Source organism: Dryobates pubescens, chromosome 15 (assembly GCF_014839835.1).
Source record: "Dryobates pubescens isolate bDryPub1 chromosome 15, bDryPub1.pri, whole genome shotgun sequence".
NCBI classification, from domain to species: Eukaryota; Metazoa; Chordata; class Aves; order Piciformes; family Picidae; genus Dryobates; species Dryobates pubescens.
In genome coordinates, this window is record NC_071626.1 from 6,949,237 (window position 1) to 6,967,188 (window position 17,952).

At 45.4% G+C, this 17,952-nt stretch overlaps 1 protein-coding gene across 1 annotated transcript; it reads left to right on the top strand.

Moving 5' to 3' along the window:
• The first annotated feature begins 17 nt into the window (after positions 1–17).
• On the top strand, positions 18–14,524 carry DESI1 (desumoylating isopeptidase 1). The gene is made up of 6 exons (XM_009902454.2): positions 18–321; positions 9,291–9,312; positions 10,216–10,285; positions 10,905–11,014; positions 11,825–11,947; positions 13,142–14,524. Exons 1-6 carry the CDS (start codon positions 45–47, stop codon positions 13,233–13,235), a joined length of 696 nt encoding a protein of 231 aa, XP_009900756.2. The 5' UTR covers positions 18–44; the 3' UTR covers positions 13,236–14,524.
• The last annotated feature ends 3,428 nt before the right edge of the window (positions 14,525–17,952 follow it).

Sequence of the window (17,952 nt, forward strand, 5' to 3'; positions counted from 1 at the left end):
CGGCGCAGTGACGGGGCAGCTCGGCCGGTTGCCGGCTGCCGCGCATGCGCAAAGGCAGCGTCGTCCTTTCCGTTCCGTCTGTCACCTCACACTTAGTGCCTCCGCATCCGGCGAGCGGCAGCGGGATCAGCATCGGGGTCGCCCTTTCTCATTCCCTTCTGTTTCCCGGCCGGGCGGCGGGTATCTGTCAGGGTTCCCGGGTGCCGCCCGGCGGCTGTGTTTGCACCTCCATGGAGGAGCCGCTGGCCCTGCACCCCGTGAAGCTCTATGTGTACGACCTGTCCAAGGGCATGGCCCGGCGCCTCAGCCCTCTTATGCTGGGTAAGAGCACGGCAGGGGGATTGGCACCGCCTCGCCTCCGCGCAGGGCCGCGCCCGGCCCGGACCCCCAACTCTCGCCGCCTCCCAGGGGCTCGTGTGCCTTCGCTGACAGCTGCGGCCCGGCCCATCCGTGCCGGGAAGCGGGGCCGTATTCACCCCCGTCAGCGGCTTTCCGCCGCCCGGTACCGCTCTTCCGAGGGAGCGGCCCGCTGGGGAAGGGCTCCCTGAGGGGACGGGCAGCGCTCTGCGGCTGCGAGCGGCGGGCCGCGGTGGTGGCCGATGGCTGGAGCACGACTTGGGAAGCGTGCGGGGTCTGTCTTGGGGGTCTGATGGCGTGGGCGCAGAGTGGGATTTGTCAGCAGCATCCCTGTGTTCGTTGGCGGGGAACAAGCTTTGTTGGTACGGCAGCCCCCCGTGACCAGGGTCATGCTCTTTTTTTTTTACTCAACTGACCTAAAGGCTCGTTAAAAGTATTACTTAGCCCCCGAAGAGAGGGAAAGCTCAGTTGCTGACAGGCGGACTGCCTGACACCCTGACAGGAAGGTCAGGCTGGAAGGAAGCCTTCTGCTGTTTACAAGGTTATTGAGCATAAACGGCTCCATGTTGCCGTGAGGCTGGACAGGGCCAGTTGGGTGGTTCGTGATGTGCAGCTAGCCACCTTCTCCTTCCAGAGAGCTTGTGAGCATTTGGTGTGTGTTCTGTTGGGAGTGTGTGCGTTTCCAGCTGAACCTCGGACTGAGGATGTGAAGGAAACTTGGCTTTTCCTTGAAGTTTAGGAAGCGTGAATTAGGAGCACAACAAGAAGGTAGTTTATGCCTCTAATGTGTAGACTCTGGCCCGTGTCAGATCAGCAGTCTGTGTGAGATGAAACTTCTCAACAGGCTCAGTCTCTGAACAGATGGCTTCGTGTAATCTTGTTCTACAGTTTGTTGGCATTCGCTTTGCTCATCTGCCCTATGAGAAGATTCTGTGCTTTCCTGCAAGCTTAGAATGGAAGTCCAGATAATTCTTGGCATGAGGATTCATGTACGTTGATGATAGGCTTGCAAAATTGAGAAGAAAGTATTACAGAGATTGTATGTGATGTTCTCTGTTAGCCAGACAGCAACAACAACTTTGAGAGATGTTGCCCATGCTGGATAGCTTCAAAACTTGCTTTGTGTGGTCAGAGTCACTTCCATTACAGCCCTCGGGGGAGTAACTTTTCACCTGTTTTATCTTGTGCTAAGGGTTACAAGGTACAGGTTAGATATGTGCGTGGTTTACTGTGTTTGAGTGGAGAAGATTTTATCCAGCCTTATTTCTAAGTGTTGGACCAAGCCAAGAGTAGGTTGTTGCTATATTTATCTCCATGCCAGTCTTCACATAGATCAAGTAAAGTCTTTTTAGCTGGATTCTTACCCACAAAGTCAATCTTGGAATCTTGTAGCTTTCTGACATTCACATAAAGAAACAGTTTGGTGCATGACATCATTCCTGGTGCTTTTTATGTTATCCAAACAATAACTTCAAGGCCCTGTGCTTGTGAAGGAGTTTGCTGCTAAATTTCTAGAAGTCTGAGTAATGAAAAGGAAGGCTTAAAAAATCTGAACACATGTCTTGGTCGTGTGGGAAGTGTTGTTGTTAGTACTGCCTCGTAACTAGCTGAGCTCAGACGTGTTCGTGGAACAGGGCCAACTAGGCCTTGTGTGGTCACAGTGACAATGCAGACTGCAGAATATTTGAGATTAGGTGGATCCAGCAATTGGCTTGGCCCTAAAACAAATCATTGTTCCCTTTATTGTCCTTCAAGTTAAGTATCCTTTGTTCGTTTGCACTTGGCTCTGTTATACCTCCAGATGATTTTAGAAACCTCCCCAAGAGCAAAATCATGGAGAGAATGCTCCTCTTGCCTCATGTTCACACCTTTTTTTTTTGCCTTGAAGAACAATAAAAGCTGTTGCTGCTTCTGTGTGCATCAACTTTCAGATGGTCTACAGCTATCTTTCCTTTTTTTTGTGTGTGTCAGTGATAGTCATAAACTGTACATCACCAGGGAAAGTCGTAGAAATTGAAGAGGAAGGCATTTCTTAGATGATTTAGTGTTAAACATTTGTCATCTCTGCTTATGGTATTCTCCCCCAAGGTGCCAAGTTTCATTGGAGCACTGTGATTATTCTGTAACATCACCTGTATTGAAATAGGTGTTTTGGAGAGAAGAAACCAATACAATAACTGTGCTAAACTTAATTCCTAGCATGCTCAGGAACATGAGCTCAGACACCCCTGCCAGAGGGCAATAAATCCCTTCTTATGGGGCTGACCTACTGCAAGAGCATCACCAGGTGGTGCCTTGAGGTGTGCCTATAGGATCCAGAGGTATTATGGATAACGTCAGCACAGTGTTCAAGGATCAGCTCTCACTACTAAACTTTATCCTAACTTTTTCAGTATCAGTTATCTCCATTGGAAGGCAGAGCTAGAGCTGTGCAGCAGTGTTCATAGCAGATTTTAGAATGACTTAGTTGTGCCCCTTGGGGGCATATTTTCACCCTTCTTGGCAAGTTTTCCTCTCAGACTGCTTTTGTGCTTACTTTTCTGTGAGTGTCCTGCACACTTTCAGTGACTATTTCTAAAGTACATGTGACCAAATATTGTAGTTCAGTTGCTTTTATAGCAGAAGTGGCATGTTTAATTTTTGTGTGCAGTTGTCTGCATGCATGTTCTCTGCAGGTACTGTTCCCCTTCTGCCTCCCATTCTCAGTCTGTGTCACTACATTTATTTGTCCAACTACATGATCTGGTAATAATAAATGTTGACCTGAATGCAATGAGATTTCTGTTTTCAAGACAGAAAACTTAATCTACCTATCTTGTAGAGGGTTAAGAAAACCAGAACACTTCAGCTTGCAGTGCTGGTTTTGAAGTAGATGTCTGAAGGCAGAGAGAACTTGAAGGCAGATTAAAATCCTCTTGCACCATGGGCTTAAAGGAGAATGTCTTGCAGCTCTCAAAGTTCCCCTGTCCTGAAACTGAGGTTATTGCTCATGCAGATCACAGGATGGGTCTGTTTATTGTGGAGAAGACTGAGAGGGTCTCTTATCAGTGTTTATAAATATCTAAGGGACAGATTGCAAGAGGATGGGGCCAGACTCCTCTCAGCAGCAGGACAAGGGGCAACAGGCACAAACTGGAACACAGGGCATTCCATCTGACCATGAGAAACAAAAACCAAACTTACTTTGAAGGTGGTGGAGCACTGGGACAGGCTGCCCAGAGTCTCCTTCTCTGGAGATACTCAAAACCCTCTTTGAATGTAGTCCTGTGTAACCTGCTGTAGGTGAACCTGCTTTAGCAAGGGAATTCAACAAGATGATCTCTAGCAGTCCTTTCCAACCCCTACCTTTCTGTGAATCTGCAGGAGTTTAGTTCACCACAGCAGCTTTGGCTTAGTGTATACATTAATGGTGAGGTGACTGGGAGTATGCATCAGTTGACATTTTCAAGTGGTGTGTTCAGCTGTAGGGACTTGACAGCCCAGAAAGAATGAGAGCAAAAGGTAACTGTAAAAGGAGGTACCTTCTGCTTTGTTCATTTTTTGCAGAGCCATTGCATTGCTCTGCCTCTCTTCCATGTGTTCTGAAGAGTTTCAAATTGTAGCAGTGTGAGAATCCACCAGCTTTGTACCAGAGCATTTGCTAGAGATTTCATGAAAATCAATTGCATTACCCTCCCCCAATCTAGCCTACTTATTGATCTCTCTAGGCACCTCAAGGAGGAGGGAAGGCAAGCAGGCTTTTCCCTCTGTGTTAATTTATTTTGCTTCAGTTGAGTACCCTGGGTAGCACTTGGGAGAAGATGCTTGACTAATTAGGATAATTTTCAGTTCAAAAAGGGCAGGAATCTTAATGAATTGGCCTAAGGAAATTGCTACACTATGCAGAGAAACGTGCTGCTAGAAGTATCCATGCTGGTTGGCAAAATTCTATTGGTTCCAGTTCCTCAGGAGACCAGTTTACTACTTCTTTGGAGATATTTTAGGGTCTTCTAGGGCTTGCATCTCCATTGCAGAACACAGATATGCTGTTAAAAATGCTAAGCTTCCTATTATTTCTTTACAGCTCAGGAACAGGCGTTGTTCTTGTGCTAAGGGATGGATGGCTTAAGCTCTAAATGGGGGTAAACTAAGTGTTCCACTCCTTACATCATTCCTTCATGTCTCAGAACTCTTCTGTCCTTCAGTCTAATAATTTGGATTAATATGCAAATGCCACTTTCAGCTGATATTTGAAATGCACAGGAATAAACTGCACCACGTGGCCCTCAAGATAAAGAAATTAACTGTGCCAGCAAAATGGTGAGCATCTCATCTTCCTTTTGCTTGGCTTTCCAGCTAAATCCAGGCCTGGAAGTAATCCTGTTTGACTGTATTCTAAAACTATGGGGGCTTGCGTACTTCTTTCAAAATACCCTCCTAACCTGACAGTGACAGTCTCCTGAATCAGTTGTACAGCAGCAGCAATGAAAACTCTTTAACTACTTCATTCCCCACATTCCTGTGACTAAGCTGAGCATCCTGGAATTGTTTAATGCATTTGAGTGTTCACATTTTGCTCATAGGTTTCTGGCTTATGTAAGCAGCATGGAAGTACTTGAGCTTTGGCTGTTACAGAGAAAAATCACAGCCAATAAAAACCCCAAACCTTCTATACTTGCCAGATGATACTCTGCCCACCTCAAACAATTTGAATCTGTGAGATGCTTAAGCACACAGATCTGTGCTGAAATGGTATCCTCTCCTGAGCTCTAGTAAGTGTTTTCAGGAAAGATCCATCTGAACACCTTGGCAAGCAAAAGAGAAGAGTTGAAGCTCAGGCATGTGATCAGTTTTCCAAAGGCTGGCAAGCTGTCCCCCTAAGCTCTCACAGTAACTTTCGTGGCCATGTTTGTGGTCTGTGGCAAACGCAAGGTAGATTGATTAGCTCATAATGGGAGCAGATCAAATGGAGCTGAATTGCTTCACATTTACCTCGGGCTGAGAAGTAAATTCCCAATTACTGTGGGACAGCTGATACCTGGCAGCTTGACCAAGTACACTAATTGTTGTGTGATTAGGTGTGTATGTCTAAATGTGCAGCACTGTTTCCTGCTTAACAGCCCTTTGTCCCCTGAAATACTTCAGATCTTTAGGCATCTTGCTGCTCCTCTGTTTTTACCTAAAGGCTGCCATCCCACCAGGACATCCCTGTCCTGTCTTGCATGCATGCACATCATTTGCTGTAGGTATTGAGTAAAGGGTAGTGCCTGCAACTTAAAGGCTTTTGCACCTCAATTGAAAACTACAGGGGAATCAGTCTTTTCTGTATAACTACAGACAGCCTCAGGTTATGAGTCAGTGTGTTGGGTTTGGTGGCAGTACCAGCCTATAGTTGCACCCACAATGCAGTGTGCCACAGGAGTGTGGACTATTGTGGCAAGGAGGGCATGTCTGTCAGTATCCCAGATGGTATTTGCAATCCCATCTTCTAGCCCATCCAGTGATTACAGGAGGTAAGCTCTATTGCTCTGCAGGATTATGTGAGGAACCTCCCTGGCAAGCTTGACCTTCTCTTTATTTTAATTTTTTTAAAGCTGGACAGTGCTGCCAGAAGCACTTTATTGGAAAGCGTTGCTGCAAGGCCTGGAAACAGCTTGTGCTTTAGCACTGCCACAGCAGTACTGCACTCATCACAGAATCACCAAGGTTGGAAGAGACCTCAAAGATCATCAAGTCCAACCTGTCACCACAGACCTCATGACTAAAGTGCCACTTACAATCCCCTCTTGAACACCTCTAGGGACTCATGCTCTCAGTTGGGCAGCTGGCTGTGGAAACAAGGTAGTGCCAGTCCTTGCTTGGCCATATTGTTGGGGCTGGTGTTCATCAAGCATTCAGAGGCTGCAGGCACCGTATTTTGTCTATAGTGGACCATGTCCAGCAGAAGGCAAGGTGCAGCTCCTCAGTGCAGGCTGCCCTGATTGCTTCATGTGAGCCTGTCAGGAGTGGCAGTGCTTGTGAGCTGTCAGCTGTTCTGTACAACATTGGAGAAAAGGGCAAGAAGAGTCATCTAGGATCCCAACAGAGGCAAAATTTCAGGAGGAAGATTATGGTGTCCACCAAGGCCTGTACAGAACCTCCTATGTGATGCAGTAGACATTGAGATTCTCGCTGAGCAGTTGGAAAGGGGGCTGTCCAAGTTCCTCAGAATCTGATGGCCATTGACTTACCCTTCTGTCAGTCAGTTTTGGGGCAGAGATAATGGCAGCCAGCTGTGCAGCATGGGAAACTGCAGCAGCCCACCAAAAAATCTTGGTCTTGGATGTGCCTGGGTGATGTGTGTGTGGCCAATAACGACAGGTTGCTTAGGCAGGAGATTCCCCAGCAGTATTTTCATTGCAGAGCCTTGCACTGCCTCTCAGTACAGTGGCAGAAAGGGGCTTTATTTTATCTGCACCAGACTGGAGAGCTACCATGGATGCCTTATTGTCATCTGTGCTGCAGACCTGGCATGTGTTTTCCACAGTGCCAGCCTGGTTAACGTCTCACAGGAGCCAGGCTAAAATAGCAGGTTAGCAGCTCCATTAAGATTATCAAACTGGTGCTTGGCACAAACTGACCTAGCTGAGCAGCCTCAGACAGACCTGCTTTGTGAAGAAAGGCAGCTTCACTTGCCAAGAGCTGTTTTGTTATAGCCCTGGCAGTTGCTGCCTGTTGTTGGCTATGGATTTTTTGTGTAGCAGCCAGAGAGGAGCTGCCCCAGGGTTGGACTGCAGTTTAATGCAAAGTGCTTTCCTGAATCCTCTGGGTTTGTTGGTACACTCAGCAAATTGCACTGGTGGAAAGGGGCCTCTGGAGGTCCTGCTTAAGGTTAACCTGGCAAGAGCAGGGCCCTGGACAGCTGAGTTCTGAGTATCTCCATGGGTGGAAATTCCATATGCTTTGTGGACCTCTGCCCCAGAGTTTGACCTCCTTCATGGTAATTTTTTTTCCTGAGTTGGGAATTTCCCATTTTTCAGCTACCACCTGTTGCCTTTCACTGTGCACCTCTGAGGAGAGCAAGGCTCCCTTTCCTCCCTACCCATGAGGTGGTTGTAGACAGCAAAAAGGACTCTTGGCCTTCTTCAGACTGAGGAGACCTGTTCTCTCAGCCACTCCTCAATACAGCAGGTGCTCCAACCCAGTATTTCAGTGCCTTTTGTGCAAGGGGGACTCAACAGTGGACACAAGATACTGTCTCACAAACAGGGGAAAGGAGCTGCTGCAGCTGTTGGCTGCAGTCTTGCTGGAGCAGCCCATCATGTGGTGGTAGCCTTTGCTGCAATGACCTTTTCCAGTAAGTGTTTTAAGTGCATGAGCAGGTTCCCAGCACCACCTGTGATATTTTCAGTACCTGCCTTCTGCACACAGAGCCTAGGTGCAAAGTGGCAACTTCACAGAAAGCCTCTCATCATCATTTGCTAGAGATGTTTGTCAAAGTAGCTATTAGGATGTTCATTTTCTACTGAGCATGCAAAAGGGCAGATACAGTTCTAGTATGTGCTGCCTTTGAAACAGTGTGCTTTGAAAGGAAGTCCAAGTGTCTAGGGGGAAACAGTGATTCATTGTGAACTAATGAGGAATAATTTATTAGCAGATACACAGAACACTGACTGTGCAAAGCCAAGCAGCAGAGCCCATGGTTGGCCAGCTGCTAAAATGCTGTACCCTGGAAAGGTGAAAGCTCTTATGGGGAAGGTGTGGAGCAAGGGTTAGGGGATCAAGGATCACAACAGCATGTGACACAGTAGAGGGAGAGCAAATGCTTCTGGGATGTTGCAGCACACTGCTCCACTTCTCTCATCATTGCTGCTATCTTTTGGCCTTCATCCTGCTCCATGCCTATGTTTCTGTGCAAAGGGTTGACAGTGAATATGCTTGCTGCCTGGCTGTGATCCATGGTAGTGACAGATTAGTCCACCTACTTCAAAACTGAATGTGCTTGTTTCAGCTGATGTCTCTATTGATACAGCAGCCTTTTCCCTGCCTTCACTTTGCTACAACCCTTGTATCATACCTAGGTATCTGTCTCTGTGCCTGTTTCACTTCAGACTTGAGTGGAAAAAATACAGTAGTGATCATTTATTCCTTGCCTGAATACACAAGCATCCTTTTCTCAGAACTGTGCAAGGGTTATCCTCATCAGTTTCAGTCCTCTGTTTTATCCAGGCTTGATCATGACAGAAAGTTGGTTTTCCCCAAGAGGAAGAACTACTGCTTTGAAGTAGCATATTTTATTCTTGACACTCACAGACCAGAGAAGTCCTGACAGAGGAGTAGGAGGGGATAAATACCTCAAGACCCTAAAGAGTCTATACCCTGCCTATAGAGTGGGCAAGGCAATGTTTCTGCCACCCTGTAGGCTCTTGGTGCTGTGATGCTGATCTAAGTAAGGACAATCCAAGAATGTGTTTTCACAAGGGACAACATAACCTATCACTCCTGCTGCACCAAGCGTCTTAGAAGCTGGAGGAAACCATGGAATAGATGGAGAGACTATCACCACAGATCTTATGCTCAAGTTAGATCTCTCATAAGCTAATGAAAAAGAAACCAGAATGTTCTGTGCTGGCTAAATATGCAGTTATGAAATCAATGTCAAACTCACCTCTTCTGGTCCTGACTGGAGGCTCTAATTCTAGGAGGAGGTTTTGTTTCTTGGTCTGTAGACAGAAGCCCAAGGAAGGAGAGCACTGGCAGAATAGGATGGCATTGTCACCTCTGTGTGCAGAGGGAGCAAAATGCATCAGAGGTGTGAAAAATATTAGCTCATTTGAAAGAAAAAAACGTTCTGTTGCTTTAAAAGCAGCTCTGGGATGAAATCTTATGGTGAGGTAATAAGCAAGTGATTGGCAGAAGGCAGGCTGCGATCTGGAAAGTGCATTGCTAATAACTCTTCTTTTCTCTGCATACAGGGAAACAGCTGGATGGCATCTGGTAAGTGGCTAGATCTACATTGCATAATGTGTGCTTAAACACTATGTGGTGTAGGAAGTATTTTCAGTATGAGATTTGTAGATGCTTCAGATCTGAAGAACATTTTGGTGCTTCAGAGAGACCAAGGCACTGTTTGTTCCTGAATGCAGTTAAGGTGATGTACAGTCAAGTGTGGTTAAACTTTGCCATTCAAAGCTTAGTGGACCCCATGAAAAAAAAAGAAGTGTTGATAGTAGTTGTTGCATTTTAGTACACTTGCTTTTTCAGGGGTAAGATATTGTCCTTGTCCCAAGCACTTTGAGTTTCTAATTGCAAGCAGAGTAAAAGAGTAGGTGGGAAGAAGGTGCTAGGAAACCTGGCTCTTGGTGCCTAAGAGCAGTGGCTACAGGAGGTTACAAAACACCTCCCAGTTTGCTGTAATTCATACCAAGAGTTTTAAAATAAACTTTGAAAACTAAAATCAAAGCCTTGTCCCCATCCATTTTCCTCTTTATTGATCCATCTCCAATGCTTGCTCAACCATCTTCTTGGTGTCTATCAAACAGGCACTTCTGTTAGTGTGGTAGCCCTCTGTGATTTCACCCTCAGCCCTGTAGCTGAAAGAGTCTGCCAGGGATCTCATGCTGCTGTGGAAGTCCCTCTCTTCCTGTGTCCCTTCATGCTTGGGTGCCAAGCTAAGCATGTTCTTTCCCAACCACTTACAGAATTAGCAGTAGGTTTGATAATCACTGCTTCCATATCCATTAAGGTTCCACCAGATCCTATTGCTACTCCCAGAAACACATTCACCTTTTATTTCAGTTAATCACTTCATGATGTCCTTGAGCACGTAGATTTACCAGTGATTTATGTGCTAGGTTAAATATGGCCCTTGTTTCACCTGTGTTTTGTTCTCTCTGGCAGGCACACCTCCATAATAGTCCATAAGGATGAGTTCTTCTATGGCAGTGGAGGCATCTCCAGCTGTGCACCTGTAAGTTACCCTTTTTTCCTTCTTTTCTAATGATTGTATGATGGCATTACCTGCTCAGAAGTGCTTGTGTCACTGTGGTTTAGAAAAGGTATAAAAGGCTTCTGAATTCAGTCAGAGGTGGCTGCTTGTCATGGCTGCCCAGGGCATCTAAGGAAAAGGGAGCATGGACAGTGGATTTAATCCAAACTAACTACAGGCTGAGGGTTGCTACTGCTGGTAGAGTCTATCCACAACACCTGCTGTAGCTGCACTGCCACAGCCTAATTCTGGATCAGTAGGTATTACACATGCAGACTTGGCAACCTAAGGCATCCTTTCTAAGATTGAAAGGAAAAAATGAGTTCAGGATGGTTTGTCTGATCTTTTTATGTTCTTGGAGAGTCAAAACTGATTTTGCTATAGCTTAGAGCACGTAGCCAAGTACACAAGCTGAAATGTAAGCTGCATCTTACTTCTCATTCTCCAAGTGCAGAACTGAGGAGGCCTCTTTGCTTGACAAACATACCAGATGCTCTTCCTCTTGTGGTTGGGCACGCCACCACAGCTCTATTCATTAGAGTGCTGCAAAAGAATGTCATCTGTCCACTGAGTGTTGTCTTCTGGCTGTTGATTTTTACAGGGAGGGACACTCCTGGGCCCTCCAGACACAGTTGTTGACTTGGGGAACACTGAAGTCACAGAGGAAATTTTTCTGGAGTATCTTTCCTCTTTGGGGGAATCAATGTTTCGGTAAGTAGCAGCTTGTACCATGAAACCTGCACAGCAAAACAGCTTTTAGGGGAAGGGGTACACAATGAAAGAAGGTATGAAACCAGTCCTGCTCACAAAGCTTTGTCTGCTCAATGTATTACTTGGTAATCACCAAAACTGAGACTGGAACTGACGGACCCATACGCAGGGAGCTACCAGCTAGGCAATCCCCTGGTGTGCCAGCCTTGAGCTAGGCTGGGAAAGCAGCCTGCCAGGAAGCCATTCACACTGTTCTTCATCAAATGGACTAATGCTTGGAATGCCTGTGAGAGAATCACCAGGGAGGATGAAAGCACTATATAAAATATTTCAGTAAATCACTGCTTTGCCTCATGAGTCATAGGTGAAGTGTTGTAGTAAAAGCTGCCAACATTCAGATGAGTGAAAGCAAGGTTTTACTGTTAGAAGAGTCTAGTCTGCTTCTCAGAGAGTGGGAAATAGTAGCATTCAGTGTTCTGACTGTATTTCAGTGTCAGTAATTCCTGTGATTTCTTGTTACTCTTTCTGTGGTTTTAATTGAAGAAACTTGACCTCACTTACCCTCTAAAGAACCATTGTATAAAGTCAGTAATGCAGAGAGATGTCTTTTTCCACCCTGGTTCAACTGAATTTGAAGGTGAATTGATGTCTGTATTTTATCTACTTGCCTTAGAATTCTTTGTGGGGGAGGGAAAACAAGAAGTGCTAATGTAAGGAGAATTTCTTTTTCATTAAGGGTATAAGATCTTCTGATTGCTGGATTTATTGCTTAGTGTCTTTTTATGTTTCAATTCCTTTCCTGTGGCACAGAGGAGAGTCTTACAACCTCTTTGAACATAACTGCAACACCTTCAGTAATGAAGTGGCACAGTTCCTGACAGGAAGAAAAATCCCTTCCTACATCACTGACCTTCCAGCTGAAGTTCTTGCCACGTGAGTATGCTTTCCACTTCTCTCTGTGGTGTATTGCTTCATGCTAGTGCTTAAACATTTGGCAGAGCCAGCAGTACCAGTTTCTGCTGTCTTTCTCTGAGCACCAGCATAAGATTAAGGAGAGGATTCTATTTGCTTTACTTCCACACTTCAGAACACTTGTACAAGAAGTGCTGACTGGCATTCCTAAGAAGACAGGGGAAAAAAAGGTTGTTCTTCTGTCTTTAATTTAAACTAGTTGTTTTGTGATAATTTCTTCTATGTGACCATAAAAAAACCCAAAGTTTCAAGAAAATGGTGCCTTTGGTTTTTACCTTAGGACACCACTATCTGTTAAAGGTCATTTCTCTTACTCCAAACACTGTAATTGCAGTGGAGGTGTCAGCTTGGCTTGTGAAGAGGCAGCTGAGATGTAATTTAAAAATGAATGCTGCAGTTTTCAATGTAGCTGGGACTGGATGGGCAAAGAGGAAATGAAGAATTCATGCCTGGTAGTTGACTTTTTTGGGCTTCTTTTTTTGTATCTGTTTGTTGGTTTGTTTTCTTGGGGTTTTTGTTTGTTTGGAGTTGGTGTGGGTGGGTGGTTTTAAACTCCTAGCTGGTGAGGATCCCAGTGGGATTATTGGAGCTTTATCATTTGAATCTTACTTCTTCTAATGGTCTACAACACAATGTGAGAGACACATGGGCTCTGAGCTCTTACTGCCTCAGATCTCTCAAAATCAGTCTGTAACAGAGTGAGTCATATTGAATGATAAGCCAGGTGCTACAGATTGCAACAGAAATTAGTCTGTGAGTGTTGAACTGTCGTCTTATAAGAGAGCTAGAGATTATTCTAGCAGTCTTTAGTACTGATGAGGTACTTAATGAAGCACTGCAGTTGCATAACAGGGATTTCATTCACACACTTAAGTAGAGTGAATTACTAAAAGCCACTTTCAGGCACAGAATTACCACATCAGCAGTGTGGGCATGTTAGGACTCAGCATTAGCTTATGTAAAATCATGTTTACAATTATTGCTGATTGAACAACAAGCTCTCTTTAATAGGTTACATTGGTTTTGCTTTAGTTTGTCATGGAACTTTGTTCTTCACATTTGGTTCTGTGATGCTGGTTTGATTGTGCACTTCAGTAGTTAATGGGAAATTCATCAAGCAAGCTGGTTGAGATGTTTATTTCTTCACCTTTTCAGACCTTTTGGACAAGCTTTAAGGCCCCTCCTGGACTCCATCCAGATCCAGCCACCCGGAGGCAATACCTTCAGCAGACATAATGGACAGAGCTAACAGGAGTGACCCCGTGCCCAGCCTCACCAGGCCTCTTCCTTTTTAAACATGAATCTACCAGATTTCTATTTTGTAATTTCCCATCAGAGTTAACTCTGCAGAGGTTGCAAGACAAGTTTTAAAATTTCCTAGGGAGAGGATTTATCAGGGTGCATGTGAGCCAGTGCTACCAAAAAGATTGCCATAATTTCTAATAGCATTGTACTAATTTATAAAGATTGTCTTGTCCAAGTAGGCTGACACTTTCTGAGTAACTCCTGTGCTGGTAAGTGGGAATTCATTTCATGAGCATTCAAGGGCCCATTACATAATTTGGAGTAAATAAGGTGATGACCTTGCTATCCCTTGCAGGCTTGGATCTCCTCCTTCTGTCACTGCCTAGATTGTGGGGGGTATTTACTGAAGTCTTCAGGAAAAAGACAAAGGAAGTGTGGGTAGCCTAGGAAGCAAAGGTGTCCCAGGAATAATCTTCTGCATATTTCATGGATGTTATGTAATTTGCTCAGGGGAAAAAGCTCAGCTCATCTAACTGGAGTATTTGCAGTGGCTCAGCTGTGTGGGAAAAGTTATCAAGCTGAATTGTGTGCCAGAGAGAGGCTGGAGCTGAAGGTCACTGAGAGCCTTGTAATTCAAGAGTTGTGGGAAGGTACCAGCTGAAAGAACAGAATCTGATGAGCAGAAGAGGTGGAAAGACATTTCAGGTGAAAGTTAAATGAAGTGAAATGTTTCCCTTCCTCACATGTAAGCCTCTCAGCAGAGAGACAACTTCTTGTTGCTGTAAGAGCTGTGATAGATTCTTCTTCTTTTTCCTTACCAAGCCAGAGTGACAGTACAGCAAGACAGGAATAGCAGTGGCAACTGCACATCAGTTCTGCCTTCAGTATCTGGTTGCAGACATGGTAGGAGTTCCAACTTTCTTTGATATTGCTGTCCTTTCCAAAGCAATCAAGCACATCACAGAAAGGGCTCAAGGGCTCTGCTGAAGTGTTAAGTCCCCCCAAGATGTAAAGCAAATGAGGAAGAGTAAAATCAGGCTTTTCTGTGGAACAATGGAGTTTATTGGGATACATGCAGAAGCAGTCCTGTCCATTGGCATTAGATTGTATCAATACTCCATCATCTGGTTTAAGATTCTTACAGCTTTTGCAATTATTTGCAGTGGGGGGAAAAAAGATCAGGGGAATGGGAGAATAGGTACATTGAATTCTTTTCATGCATGTATAGAAACCTATTTTCCTGAACAATTTTTGTAGCAGTTACATTTGGGAAGGAACACAGGAAAGACAGCAGACAAAAACATTGCTCCATAAGTGGGGATTGCACATCCCAGATGCTGTGAAGAGGCATCTGTGCAGATACATAACCCATTGGCCACTGCTTGGTTGTGAAGTGTATTGCTGCAAGCTCAGTCCTGCATCTCAAACTTCCTCCAAACCTAAGGATGTCCTTCCTCTGCTGGGCTCTTTCTCCCAGAATAATGCAGTTTGGTAGGTTTCTCACACTGTTACCAGTGTGGACTGTTATGGCTCATGGTTTTGAGGAGATAGAATGGAGGGAAAATGCAGTTTAATCACTCTTCAAATAAATACTTTGTTGCCCTGCACCTTGTGGAGTCACTATGCAAGTGGGAATAGGGTACTGGTAGTCCATTTTGCAGTTGTGTGTGTACCTGCTCTCAGTGTACAGGAGTGGCTCTTGCAGCCCAAAATGTTTTGTTTGTTTGTTTTCCTTGTCATTCTCTCCTTGTGCCATCAACTTCTCCTTTAGTGTTTTATTTGAGGGACTGGACTCAGAGACAACTCTAGCAATCAATACTGATAGGCTTAAACAAAAGCTTTCAATCTTAACCCCCACCAAAATGACCTGTTTGTTAAAAGCATTCTATAATGAATCATTGATGGGTGCACCTGGAGGAAGGATTGGTAGGTGTTTGGTTTTTGCTAAGCCATAGCTAGCTCAGTTTTTCTCCTTAGTGTGTATATCCTTTCCAGTCTGTTCCCATTCCTATTCTGTGAAGAGTAGCCAGTCCCTCATCATAATACACCTCTGCCTGTGCCACAAAGTGCTGTAGAGATCTTGAGGCTTTCTCAGTTTAACAGGAATACTCAAGCTGACAGAGTGCAACCCAACATCTCTGTGTGCTAGTTTGGTACCTGCAAGCAGCACAGCTATGGGTGCTTGCCTTCCAGCAAGCTGTCACTTCAGGCACAGCTGCCTGAGGTGGAAGCACTGGTGCCAGTTTCTGCCCCACACTCTAGCACAGTGAGGTCCTGAGCCTAGTTTCTGCTTTGCTGCCTGTTTTGGCACTTGTTACATCCTCAAGAGGCAGGAAAACAAAGCCAGGTGTTCAAGGCCTTTTGCACCCTGCCTTTTCCCATCCTGAGCAGCAAAGACAGTGTTGTTACTCTAAGGTCTCTAGGTAACACTTCATTTGACCATACACTGTTTGCAATAGCCAAGGAGCTCCTGGAGGCCTTCTGGGCTTGGGACCTAGTCTGTGTTTCATAGTAAAGGAAATGTAGGAGAGAATCCTGTTCTTAGTCTTACAGGTTAACAAGACCTCTGTACCCTTTAGGCCTCTTAGGAAACCCATTTTCTCCAAAGATGGTTATGTGTAAATTGCAGGGCTGTGCCCCCACCCTTCCACCTAGCCATACCTACTTACAGGAGCATAAACTAGACTTGAGAGGTGTATCTAAGTGTATATAGGTGACAAACTTCAGCCAGCTGATTGACAAAGGGGCAGGGAAACTGAATTCCTGAAAGGGAGCAGAACCCTTTTTGCCCACACTTACTATGCTATACTGTATTGCTGGGGTTCTCCCATGCCATTTAAAAATCGTTAGTAAAGTCTTTAGGGGGGGAAAGTGATGTTTTGATTTATTTGTGGGGCTCTTTTTTTTTTTCTATTACAATAAAAAGAGATACAGAAAATGTCCCTGTTTGAATTTGTCTCCATGCAGCTGACCAGAAATCCTCGTCTTCACTCTGATCCCAGCTGGAAAGTGCAAGGTGAGAAACTGTCCAAGTAGTTTGTGTCAGATATTGCTGCTGGAAGTGGCAGTGGCTGCTGCTCTGTGCTAGGACTGGTCACAGGCAGTGTTCTTATTTAAATTTGGAAAGGTTTTCCTTCTGTAAGCACAGTGATACCTTACCAAGGCAACACTCCTGAGGCTTGACACAGATTGGCTGAGGTGTCTGAGGGCTGGACAGTAGGTGTTTGGTCAGCACAAGTTTTGTGCAGCCCTTAAGTGTGCAGGAATTAAATGTCTCATCTGCTGTTGGAAGAAGAGGCCCAGCAGTCCTTAAAGACTGGAAAAGGCTCTAAGCTTTTCCTGATTGTCTTGATGATGCTACTTTCAAAAGGGAAAAAAAAAGGCATGTTTAAGTAGACTGCAGCTCCAGAGGAACCCAGTCATGAAGAGGGGGATATTGGTGAGGATTATGTACCACCACCCATCGTGCCTTTGCTTGTTGACTCTTGAGGAGCAGAGGAAATATCTGACTGTGGGCAAGAAATAAATTCTGCTTGGTTCTGAATGCTTATCAATGGCATCCAAGTGATAAACCACACAGTTCACTGTCTGTGTAACAGCCTGCATCAGTGTAATACAGAAGAGGGTTTGTAACAGAAGGAGACTTTAACAAAGATTCATGATTCTGGTTGTTTTGGGCTGTGCTATCAGATGTGGAGCTCATTTGCTATCAAGTACCAGTGCTGAGCTCACAAAATGCTTGAGAACAGGTTCCCCAAGGAGGTGGTAAAAGCGTCATCCCTGGAAGTCTTTAAGGCCAGGCTGGATGTGGCTTGGAGCAACCTGATCTAGTGTGAGGTGTCCCTGCCCATGGCAGGGGGGGTTGGAACTGGATGGTCCTTGAGGTCCCTTCTAACCCTGACAATTCTATGATTGTATAACATGTATAAAAGGAAAAGCTTGACCTTAACAGCAGCCCTAGACTGAGAGTAAGCCAGTGCTCACAGCCACTTACCTTATAAACATCAAAGAAAGTATTTGTGCTTGCTGCTGGTAACAGATTTTATTCAGGAGCAGCCATCAAGGGGAGGTTATTAATAATGGTTTCAGTGCAAAGTATTAAATAACCAAACCAGCTACAGCAGCCCTGTTGTCAGAGCTAACCCAGATGAGGGAACAAGCACAACTGGATGCAGCTGTGCCCTTCACTCAAAGGCTGGCACACGCCATTGGGGAAACCAGGATGGCACGAGGCCTCACTGCCTGATGCCAAGTGGCAGTCAGGGTGCTGGGAGAGGTGTTGGGAGTTAAACTGAGTTTCTGGAGCAGCATGATGAATAAGCTGGAGAAATCACAGCAGGTTTGAGAATTTTGAGAGGCTCTCTGGTAGCATAAGCTGGATAGCACTGTAGGAGTGCAGAAAAGCAAATGCTGACCTGTATTTCAGCAGAGTTCCCAATTCTGGGAATTGCCCCGAGGTGGCACTGCTGCCTTGCTGTGCAGGGATGCACCTGAGGCCGTAGAGAGCAGGTCCTGCTCTTGCCATGTCCAGAGTAATGTCAAAGGAAGATCTTTCCCACATGAGAAAGCTGCAGGTAGGAGCAGCCAGGAGATGAGACCAGAGGGTAACTTGGGCTACCCTGAGAACTGACTGCTGCTGCAGTGCCAGGGTTGCAACAGGAGTGAGCTGGCAGAGTTTCCAGACACCATGCTTCTTCCACCCAGACTTGGGAAGTCTCATC

Excerpts from the sequence above, each read along its gene's own strand:
- DESI1 (XM_009902454.2), top strand. The coding sequence starts at position 45 with ATGCGCAAAGGCAGCGTCGTCCTTTCCGTTCCGTCTGTCACCTCACAC. Across the intron at positions 322-9,290 it reads CCTCAGCCCTCTTATGCTGG|GGAAACAGCTGGATGGCATC; the intron begins GTAAGAGCACGG and ends CTCTGCATACAG. Across the intron at positions 9,313-10,215 it reads AAACAGCTGGATGGCATCTG|GCACACCTCCATAATAGTCC; the intron begins GTAAGTGGCTAG and ends TCTCTCTGGCAG.